Source organism: Patiria miniata, unplaced genomic scaffold (genome assembly GCF_015706575.1).
Source record: "Patiria miniata isolate m_02_andy unplaced genomic scaffold, ASM1570657v1 HiC_scaffold_9, whole genome shotgun sequence".
Classification (NCBI taxonomy): domain Eukaryota; kingdom Metazoa; phylum Echinodermata; class Asteroidea; order Valvatida; family Asterinidae; genus Patiria; species Patiria miniata.
The window spans coordinates 2,718,274-2,730,432 of NW_024037076.1; the positions used below are offsets into that span (position 1 = coordinate 2,718,274).

Here is a 12,159-nt window from a genome sequence, read left to right on the forward strand (position 1 = left end):
AGCCCCGTCGTCACCGGCCATGCCTGCAGCACCGCCGGACGTCGCCATTTTTGTTGTTGACGTGTCATGACCTACGACCTACAACCTGGTGTCGGATTGGACAATTCGCATCACATGATACGATTTCGTCATTCGCGAACGATTTTTTTAACGTAACGCAGTGCGCACTCGACCTTCCCCGATGACAAAATAGTTCGCTCTTTGCCGTGGAATTACTAAAAAACTGCAGGATGAAATGTGGAGAACTTTCATACCATCATTCTTTAGTTCTTCATGTAGTCAAAACTGTTTACAAAATCTAGACCCGCGATTGCTGGAGCGAAACGAACGAATTTTATCACCCAGCTGACGGCCTACCCGCTCTGAACTTAACTGTAAGTTTGGCTACATCGGTGATTTATTTTTTCCTGGTTTCATGGATGAATATACGTCAGATTACCTATTGAGGAGTTTTACTATTGCATATTTTACCTAGCTTACTTGTGAGTTGGGGCAGCTTATGAGGCTTGTTTTCATGTATGTTGCATAGGATCAATGCGGCCACAAGTGTATTAGTCTGGTGCCACTAGTCTTCTTTCAGAAACTGTTATTATACATGTTCATCAGTCAAGTCTCCATGCGAACAGCAAAAGTGAATTTTTCATTTCCATCACGTTACCACTACCACTCAATTTACAAGCTTAGCCTTTCTGCTTTAATTGAATTAACAAAGCTTTTCGTACCTTGTTTAAGTTGTTTTTGTTTTTCAGTGGTCTTGAGTGTTAACTCTTTCAGTGCCAAACTCGTACATGTACGAGGTATATTTGTTAGTCCAATAACGCCAACCTCGTACATGTACGAGGTAATGTTTGTAAATGTGAATGTCAGACAAGTCAACCGTTGAGACAACTCGACTCGGGACAAGTCGACCGTTGAGACAACTCGACCGTTGAGACAGGTCGACCGTTGAGACAACTCGACTCGGGACAACTCGACCGTTGAGACTTGACTTAATGGAAATGAATACACGTGGAGCAGAAAAAGTTGCACAAATCTGTGGCAAGACCGATCACGGGTGTGGCGCGGGCATACTCGATGGACAGAGGGCGTCGCGTCGGGCCGGTGCACCCCGCCCGGCCGCGAGGACCGGGCCGGGCCCGGCACGCAGGCACGTCGACCGGCGCGGCAAATGGGCGCACAGGCCCGGCACAAACGATGTCACCGTGCACAGTACGGCCACTTTGACCGACCGGGGATGAGATAAGTGGGCGCACAGGCCCGGCAAAAACGATGCCACCGTGCACGGTACGGCCACGTTGACTGGGGATGCGCGCACGTGGCCTTGAAAAAAATGAACGATGTGCACGGACAATCACGCTGCGCTATATCGGCTCTGTTATATGCAAAATCCCCGGTACTATCCCCGAAACTAGGCCCAAAACATGCGAGGCGCCTTGTCTCAACGGTCGACTTGTCTTTCCATTTATCGCACATACGGGCGAGTTGTCTCAACAGTCGAGTTGTCTCAACGGTCGACTTGTCCCGAGTCGAGTTGTCTCAACGGTCGACTTGTCTGACCCCCGTAAAGAATCGTACCTAAAATTGCCAAACCTCGTACATGTACGAGGTAGAGTAAATATGTTATCTAAAGGGGGCGCTCTTGCTCTTTCTAATGGTACCATTTTCATGCATGTACGACCTGTATTTATTTTTTCATTCGAGGTTTTTTTATTGATTTTTGACAAACAGAATTTCCATATGTGACCTGGTGATCCAGAGAACCATGGATATTGGCGCAAGATCTAAAGTACATGTACCCTACCAACGGCTTGAACAGGAGGCTGAGGTACCCGCCCCCTCAGCTGCAACAGGTGAGTTGAAGCTAAAGTTAGACCAGTTGCGTGGGGTCAATTTATAACCCCCCTCCCCCCCCCCCCCCAACCACCCACTGCACTCCAAGATTTGTTGAGTCATATACCCGGTTTCATGTTCTTCTGTTTCTATGAACGGTCAACTTAAAAAAAAGAAAATCTGCTTTTATTACTAGGCAATATTTTTCAAGCACAGAAGACAACTACCGGTAGAGATGAAATCGAGCATTTTTGTTGTTTGTTGGTCGATTTAGGGGGTTTAAATTCATGCTTCCGATTTTTTATTCCCCTCTAGGAACTGCAGGCAGCATTGGAAACATTGGCACAGTCAGCGGTAACCAAAGCCCTACTGTTGTTGGTGCAGGTCAAGTGATTTTCCACTACAATTCACCCCCAGAAACAGCAGGTATTATTTAATATTGTTCGTTATGATGAAAGTAATTCAATATTTTATATCAAATATTAATGTATTATTTTTACTAGAATTTTTTTGGGTTTTTTTTTTGGGGGGGGGGGAGGTGCTACTCTACATAAAGATGGACACAAATGATGGATTTGATACCAGTAGAGGCCTGTGGACAGTAAGAGGGCGCTATTTGGAGTGGTTAAAGGCGTGCTATAATGCTCAACACTGTATCCTTCCATATGTAGCGCCCCCAGTCGCACATTAATTTTCCACTAATAGATGAGCGTTGTTGCCTAAGAAAATGATTTGAAGAATTATAGTTAGGATCGTGAGCTGTTGGGCAAAGATGATTCTCAATCAGAATTGAACGAACGAGATATTACTTTTTGGAGTGTAGTGATTATCGTAGTTAGTTTTCGTTGGATAATCTTTTCACCAGCAGTTACTACCTTTTTGTCTGTTTTATTCAGCTGCTACTGTAACTGTAACAGGAGATGTCACCACGTCTTCACCAAATGCCAATCCATCTAGCCCAAGTCCGTCACCCATTCCTTCCACACAAGCTTCAGGTATTCATTACTTAACCAATTACAGCTAACTTGAGACCAAGTAAATGTGACGCACTAGCTGGGAAAAAAACCATTGTTTTTTAAAAAGTGAAGAACTGAACGCAAATACGACCTGTGAAATGTGGTCAGATTGTTATTGGCGGTGATGATTGCAGATGGGTATCCGCGTGGTACACAGTGGCGTAGATAGGAATTTTTCAGTGGGGGGGGGGGCTGAAACATTTCATGCGGGGGGGGGGGGGGGGGGGCGTCATGTAGATCAATTATAATTTTTTAGAAACTGAAAATCTCAGTCCCCCCCCCATGGCTACGCCACTGGTGGTATATGTACATCTATTTGCATAGGGTTTCCTGATACAGTGCGATTTATAAATAATTACTCTGGATTTTTTATCATTTTCTTTTCCTGCGACCTTTACTATTCTGATAAAAGTTTGGAGTAAAATTCATACTTTTCAAAAAAATGTCGGTGGCTAGAACATCACCTATGACTGTAGTTTTATCACCAAAGGGTGCTGCTATCCAACTAAATACATTTATTTACGCCGCTCACAGTATTTTGAACTCGGACAACACGTGACAAGTTTAAGTGTAACAAACAGAAACCAGCTGATGTATTGTCCATCTATTTATGTATATTGTTTCCTCTATGTACACTTGCCAATTAAAATAACGCTCTTGAGTATGTTTGTCATATCTGAAAAAAAGACGGAAAAACGGAACCTTATTAAGTTGCATCTTAATTTTGCATTTATATATGAATTGAAGGAACGATATAAGACTTGTTTGGGATTTAAGGAATCGGCAGAAAGATTGTTGTTATTATCTTAGTCAACCTTGGGATAATGATGTCCAATCAACTTTTTTGCACACCTGCAGGTACATTTACTATAAGGTAACAGTGGAAAAGTTTGTGTCCAACAGCAGTACAATAGCCAAAATATTCATTTATTTATGTTCGGGCAGATTTATTTTGTGCACTGCTTTACTACCGGACTGGAAATCCATCAATTTCCTTTACATGTTTTTCTCCATAGAAAAAAAAACAGTTCAATCTGTTTCAGACACATTGTTTTATTGAAGCAGTTTGTTGTTTGTTTTGATCTGAATAGGAGTGCCAGCACCCAGACCCCAGCATAGTCAGAGGCCAGACCAAGAACCAAGGTTGATGGATCCCTGCCAAGAAGCTGGTAACAAGACTAGGGACAAGTTAAAGATATTTTATAAAACAACAGGCAGTTACGTACAGTTGTTACCTGGGGTTGATAATGACCAAAAGCACATAACTGGTATATACACCAAAGTACAGTTAGAAACACGGGAAGGGTTAGCAGAAGTCACTGATAAGAAAGGAGAAACTGTAAACTCAACAGAGTATGCCAAAATATTCAGATTAAGGACAAAAACTGGGGAACTCATCAAACGCCTCATTTTCTATGGCATGGGGGGTGTGGGGAAGTCCACTATTTTTGATAAGATTGCATTTGACTGGGCAGAAGAGGCAAGCGAAATCCTGAAAAGATTCGAGCTTGTCTTTCTCTTAAAGATGTATGCCCTGTCACAAGAATCTGATCTTGTTGCTTCCACTTTCGATCAGCTTCTAGGCGAAGATTCAGGAATAGCAACAGATGAACTTGATCAAATCATCCTAGCCAGCCCAAATGAGGTCTTGATTCTTTTGGATGGTTTCGATGAAATGAGCACCAAAACACTCAATGCAGCCTCATTTGGTTCTATCCTAAAAGCACTCAATAGAACAAAATACCGGGAATGTGTAATCTGTGTATCAACACGCCCCTCTCATCTTGAGAAACTGACGTCAAAATCACTTATCCAAAATCCTTGCACACACGTAGAGGTTCTGGGGTTTACTGATGAGGATGTTAATGAATATATTCGGAAGTTCTACAAGGAAGATCGTGATAGTGGCAAGGCACTTATCCAAACCATAAGTAAGTCCAACGCGATGAGTGATTTAGCTAACAATCCTATGTTGCTGCTGCTTATGTGCTTATTGTGGAGGGAAAGTGAACAACTCCCCGAAACATCTTCGCGCCTTTTCTCTGAGGCAGTTGATTACATGTTCACGAGAAAACCAGAAATCTCCGGCGAAGATGTACCAAAAACATTGATTGCAATAGGAAAAACTGCGCTGCAAGGACTCATAGGTGCTAACCAGTATTTCTCATTTCAAGAAGATGAGTTTGAATCCAAGGCGCTGGACATAGCACTAAGAGCAGGCATCCTGACCCAGCAGAGAGTTATCAAGAACCGTAAATCCCACAACAACATACAATTCACGCACAAGACTATGCAGGAATACTGTGCAGCGACATACTTACAGAGTGTTCATATGTCCAACAGGGGACTTGCAAAGCGTGCGGCGTACAAAGTTGCAGAATTCGGAGAATTTCATAAAAACTTAAAGCAGCTTTGTCTTAGAATTGAGGGCGTTGTTTCAAACGATTTTCTATTACGTTTTTGTTGTGGTGACAATGAAAAGTGCATGAAAGACATCGTAAAGTTTCTTGACCGTAAGTTCGGTAAGGATCGAGATAGGCCCATGTATCAATCGGGTGTTATACAAGCGATTAGTCGAAACTGCGTTTTCGAAAGCCAGTCAGGAAACGTCCCACGGTGTCTCACCAGCGACTCACTTATCCCATCAACTATCAGTGTATACGGCAATAGTGATTTGCGCAGTCTCGTACACCTTCTTAAAATCATGTGTAGGTCCGCGGACAGCCACATGACACGACTGGCACCCGTTGAAACCATTAAGGTTTCTCGCGTGTCTTCAGTCAAGGATTTAGCCTTCGCCCTGGATTACATGAAAACCCTCAGGAATCTGAGGTTCTACAGTTGTCCTTTAGCGGAGGGAGATCTTGAGAAAACCCTGACGTCACTAAAATGCAACCAACTCTTGACTGATCTTTGTATAAAGTCGGACAGTACATTGGGAGGTAGAGCTATAGAATGGGCCCCTCATATCAAACACTTGACAAGCCTCAACAAACTTGAGATAAGTTACTGCAAACTACAGGGAACAGATATTGAACACATTGCCTCGTCTATTCGTGACATGCCCAGACTGACTGACTTGATCCTTGCCGGCAACACAGCGTTGGGCGGATCGGCTGACTCGTGGACCAAGAATTTGCTGCGATTTACGAATGTAGAGACGTTGAACCTGAGCAATTGTGCATTGCAATGGACAGACATTGAACACATTGCTTTTGATGTAAATGACATGCCCAGCCTGACTGACTTGATCCTCAGTGACAACCCGGCACTTGACGTATCGGCTACGAAGTTGTCTTGTTACTTGTTAAGAGTGAAGGAAAAACACACACTGGACCTGAGCAATTTCTCACTAACGGGGAAAGATCTTGGTACGATTTACTTTATGGTAAACCACATTCCCGCATTGACCACCTTGATCCTTGCCGGCAACACAAAGTTGGGTGGGTCGATGGAGTTGCGGGCTATGAATTTGTTGCGATTAAACAACGTACATACGTGGAACATGAGCAATTGTTCATTGCAATGGACAGACATTGAACACATTGCCTGGGTTGTAAGTGACATGCCCAGACTGACTGACTTGATCCTCTCTGACAACCCGGCACTTGACGTATCGACTGAGAAATTGTCCCGTTACTTGTTAAGAGTAAAGCAAAAAGACACGCTGGACCTAAGCAATTTCTCACTAACATGGGAAGATATTGGAACAATATCTGCTGTGATAAAGCACATTCCTGAACTGATTAACTTGAGCCTTGCCGGCAACACATCGTTGGGGGGGTCGGCTGAGTTGTGGGTCAATAATTTGTCGCGACTTAGGACCTTACTAACCTTGAACCTTAGCAATTGTGCATTGCAATGGACAGACATTAAACACATTGCCTCGGCTGTCAGTGACATGCCCAGACTGACTGACTTGATCCTTGCTGGCAACACATCGTTGGGGGGGTCGGCTGAGTTGTGGGTCAGAAATTTGTCGCGATTTACGAACATACAGACCTTGAACCTTAGCAATTGTGCATTGCAATGGACAGACATTAAACACATTGCCTCGGCTGTCAGTGACATGCCCAGGCTGACTGACTTGATCCTCACTGACAACCCGGCACTTGGCGTATTGACTGAGAAGTGGTCCCGTTACTTGTTAAGAGTGAAGGAAAAACACACGCTGGACCTGAGCAATTCCTCACTAACGTGGGAAGATGTTGGTATGATTTGCGTTGTGGTAAGCCACATTCCTGCGATGACTGACTTGATCCTTGCCGGCAACAAATCTTTGGGCGGATCGGCTGAGTTGTCTGTCAATATTGTGTCGCCAGTTACGAACATACAGACGTTGAACCTGAGCAATTGTGCATTACAATGGACAGACATTGAATACATTGCCTCATCTGCAAGCGACATGCCCAGACTGACTGACTTGATCCTTGCCGGCAACAAATCTTTGGGCGGATCGGCTGATTTGTCTGTCAATAATTTGTCGCGATTTACGAACATACAGACGTTGAACCTGAGCAATTGTGCATTACAATGGACAGACATTGAACACATTGCCTCATCTGCAAGCGACATGCCCAGACTGACTGACTTGATCCTTGCCGGCAACACAGCGTTGGGCGGATGGGCTAGGTGGTGGGCCCAGGATTTGTCGCGATTTACGAACATAAAAACGTTGAACCTGAGCAATTGTACATTGCAATGCACAGACATTGAATTCATCGTCTCGGCTGTACGTGACATGCGAAGACTGACTGATTTGATCCTTGCATACAACACAGCATTATGCGGATCGCCTAAGTTGTGGGCAAAGCATTTCTCGCAACTTACGAACATACAGACGTTGAACCTGAGCAATTGTACAGTGCAATTCGTCACAGAGCTGACAAGGCCGTTTTTTTTTAATTACTTGGATTACGGAATCGCCGCCGGAAAAAATCGGAATTTTGAAAAAAATTAAAAAAATCGCCGCCGGAAATTGTCGATTCTGACTACCCAAAAAAAAAAAAAAAAAAAAAAAATGTGCCTATCGTACAAAAAACTCTTTATTGCGCGCTGTCCAGGCCTGTAAACCATAGTATTAGTACTGGTTTGATCGAACGACACCAGTGTTCTCCAACTTTGTAGAACAAACCTGGCGCCCCGCCATGCTTTCTGCGGCGCCCGCCATGTTTAAGAAGTCCCCGCCAAGCTTTAAAATCCTGCCGCCAGGTTTAATTTTTTTGACTCTACAGTGTACATTTACAACTAAAATAATTGATTTCAGTTGTTTTTCCACACATTAACAATGTGTTTCGATGTCATCCCAGCCCGATCGGGGTTGTCTTAAAATCTCGCTGAATCAATCACACGCACGGTACGGCCGGCCGTGCGAACACCAGCGATTCCCCATGCACTGTACGTACTATACTATTAGGTACGCGCGATGTACAAGTACACACTGACAACTGAATCCCCAGTTCCGGAGTGTGCCGATACTTCAAGTAGCGACAACCCCGCCGCAAAAATATATATCTGTATTACACACACACACACACACCCACACCCCCACACACCAGCAGGAGTGGGTCGCACTAAACAGCGTCAACACAGCGTCAACACAACGTCAACACATGACAGAAGCGTCAACACACCGTCAACACATCCAAAACACATTCTGAATTAACAGAAAAGGTATATAATTGTAAAGCATCGAATAAAAGAGAATTTTCATTGGATTGAGTTTCCATTTTGTTGTTAGAAATATAGTATTTTCACGCGAAAAAATGACCCTTCACTTGCACGGCCGTTGTCCACCATTTTAACTTCGCACAAAGCTTGGACTACACCATTTCAAGTAGGGGTGTGCAAGTAATCTTGTCATAAACAACAGAGGGCGTCTTGCTGCAGAGAGGGACACCAGTGCACTCTGATCTGTGAGGGACTGAGGTTTATTGTACAACGCTATCAACCTTCAGCATAATGGTATGGTCCGCGCTGCCACTGAGGCAACATGGCAGCCGATCTCAGAGCTGCAAAGAGAGCCAATTTTCTTGAACTGAAAATCGCAATTTTCAGACGTTTAACCTATTGATTTTAAGCAAAAATCTTGTTTCTTTCCAAACTATATGGGCTACATACTGCTTTTGTCACTTTTAATGCATTTTGGATGTGTTGACGCTGTGTTGACGCCGTGTTGACGCTTTGGAGTTTGTTGACGCTGTGTTGACGCTGTTTAGTATGACCGCCAGCAGTACGTACGGCAGATCTTACGTGCAGCCAACCGACTTTCTTTTTCTCAGTGCTTCCACGCGCGGTACACTATATAATACGCATTGATGTTTTTGTACGAGGAAAACGAGCTCGAGGCCAAAACACGCGTGCACATGGTGTCCGGACGATCATGCCGATTGTCAAAAGTTATAAATGGCGATCGTGTATGGGCCCGGTTCTCAAAGAGAACAAAATCCACTTTTAATTTATTTGACTTACCAAACTAGTTGTCGACATTTAAGAACATACAGGTAGGTCATAAATAGAGGGAAATTTGGGGGGAAAATGACGATGACAACGTCAAAACGCAACATGAAAATAAAGATGACGATCGCACGGCACCGGCACCACCCATAAAATCGCGTTAAAAAAAACGTAATTTGTATCCCATTTTGTTTTTCACAATTACAAAAAGGTGTCATTTGATCTGAGAGAAGTCTGCTTTAGGTTGAAAAGGAGATTTTTGAATGCTAAAAAAATCGGGGGAACTGGCCTGGTCACTCCATGGTCACTATTTCTTTGAAACCGTGGTTTTGAAAATGCAGTGACTGTTCATTCTCGTGCCCGTTTTTGTTTCTTCATGTCTCTATGGGCGCCGCCATGTTGGATGATAGGGCGCCCCCATTTTTTTTTTTTTTTTTTTTTTTTTCATTTCCCGCTCGCCGCCGGAAATGGGGACCCAAAAATTCCGTAATCCAAGTAATTAAAAAAAAAACGGCCCAAACATACGAATAGGCAAAAACCTTGTTTGGAGTACATCGCGTTTGAAGTTGTACACTCCTCCGGGCGCCGAATTTTACCCTTAATGTTTCGATAAAAATACTGTTAGTATATATTCTGAATAAAATATGAAACTAAGTATCCACCAGGTCACTTATTTAATCAGAGAAGTTGTGCGATATGATTTTATTTGATCGTGAACGCATTCGTCAGTTTGTCAAATTACATTAATCTGCAATATCCGGTTGTTCTTCACACTGTTTGTATGCTATTCGTCAGTTTGTCGGATCGCGCGTGCACGCACGCGCAATCCGACAAACTGACGAATAACATTCGTTGGTACTTTGAACGCACACCTTACATAAGCTGGTTACCAGCGAAATGTTTGTATGCTATTCGTCAGTTCGTCGGATCGCGCGTGCACGCACGCGCAATCCGACAAACTGACGAATAACATTCGTTGGTACTTGGAACGCACACCTTACATAAGCTGGTTACCAGCGAAATTTCGTATTCGTCAAATGTCAAATTATGGATTTGTTTTTATGAGTGATTCGCCACAAGGGGGGCTCTGAATCTCAAAATCCAGACAAATATTAAGAATTTTGGCATAAATACTTGAAAGAGCAACCTTCATAACGCCTAAAAATAACAAAAAATCGAAATCGCCAAAATGGTCGATTCGCCGGTTTGTCAGCTCTGCGACGAATTGAAAGGCTTTGAAAAGATTGCCTCGGCTGTATATACGTGACATACACAGTCTGACTGACTTGATCTTTGCCGACAACACAGCATTGGGCGTCGTGGGCCAAGAAATTGCCGAAGATGACGCACTTACATAGGCTGGACCTGAGAGATTGCTACGTCCAACCGTCAGACTTTGGACATATCGCCTCTGCTGTAGGTGGCACGCCGAGACTGAATGACTTGTGCATTGGTGGCAACCGGGAATTATTAGATAAGTTAAAGTCCCACTGCCCATCGCTTAGGGTTCATGTGGAAACTCACCCGCCATGAGTTACCACTTTTATAACGAAATCGAATGTTAACATTCTCAATGAAAGAGAGAAACTTTTTCACAAGACAATATTAAACACCCGAGGTGAAGGTTTTGTGGAAACTGGGATATGTTGATCTTGGCCACATTTGCTACACAAAAATATTTGTCCCAGCAAAAAATTCGGTAAAATGTCAACCTTGTGTCCTGCTAAAACAATAATTAACACTATGGAATTGGAATTTACACACAAATGTGTCATTCCAGGATGCGTGTTGCAAATTGAAACATTTTCGATTCAGTTCATCAGTAGATATGTCGCACTGCGTGCAGTAGCTGTTCAGCCTCTACGTATGACACAGTGGTTTGTCATCAAAGTCAAACTGACACTCTTATAAGTCCCGGGTCAGATTTGACCCGGAATCCGGGTCAGATTGGACCTGATACAACTGTCAAAATTACAGTTATTTGGATCGAATGGCAGAAAAAGGTGACTCAGTGAAATGTCATTTGACCCAGAAAAGTGTCAGGTCAAATCTGACCTGGATTCATGGCCAATCTGACCCGAGACTTTTTAGAGTGTAAATGATTTACCGATTGTGCATCTGTAAACGTTTTAAATTGGCAAACAAAATTATAATAGGCTTCGAATCTGTACGTGTGTGCAAGAAAACATCGCTGATTTGGAAACCTAGTGGATGTGTGGTACTCATCGATTTCTTATCAAACACTGAGGCTGTATGGGTGGTTTGGTCCATTTCCGTCACAAGTTGAAATTTTTTGGCCTGACAACGAAATTTGTGTTCATGTACAATGTTAAAACAATGAAGTAGAAAGATTGCGGGTAACAACCATGTAATCTCTTCTTTGAAGAAGTGTGGTTCTGAAAAAAACTGGTTGGTTGAGTTTAGAACTCAACGTTTCTGACAATGTGCTCTGTCCGTCCTCAGAGAAAAGATTACTTTCCACATGGCGTTACCCGCGATCTTTCTACTTTGTCTCATCCGCCATGTTAAAACATTGAGTAGCCTTTGAGTAGTTTTGGGATTCATTCAACCGCAGATGACAAATACATGTACATTTTTGTAAATAGAATTTTATTTTTATAGACTTATTGGCCTGATAATTATAGTCTTTGTATAAAAAAAACTTGAAACCTTGAGTATTGAGTGCTTTTGGGATTACTTCAAGTACCAACTAGAGTATCGGTAATAATTCTGTCAAGAATGGAAACAAAATTGTAATAAAAGAAATGTGTATTTTACATACTGTTTATATTTTGTATAAGTTTTGGTGCTAAGATTGTTGTGAAGATTACTAAAAAACTGCAAGTGAAGCAGTAAC

The 12,159-nt window shown here is 42.9% G+C and overlaps 1 protein-coding gene across 2 annotated transcripts in view; it reads left to right on the forward strand.

Moving 5' to 3' along the window:
- The first annotated feature begins 1,734 nt into the window (after positions 1–1,734).
- LOC119720094 (NACHT, LRR and PYD domains-containing protein 3-like) overlaps positions 1,735–12,159 on the forward strand; it is a 57,228-nt gene continuing 46,803 nt past the window's right edge. Inside the window, exons 1-4 of one of the 2 annotated variants that reach the window (XM_038189626.1) lie at positions 1,735–1,850; positions 2,146–2,256; positions 2,727–2,825; positions 3,938–7,867. In XM_038189626.1, the coding sequence (XP_038045554.1) occupies positions 1,763–1,850; positions 2,146–2,256; positions 2,727–2,825; positions 3,938–7,806 (4,167 nt within the window). In that variant the 5' untranslated portion in view covers positions 1,735–1,762 and the 3' untranslated portion in view covers positions 7,807–7,867. Of the gene's footprint in view, positions 1,851–2,145; positions 2,257–2,726; positions 2,826–3,937; positions 7,868–12,159 lie in introns of those variants that run through there. The other variant, XM_038189627.1, reaches the window with a different exon arrangement.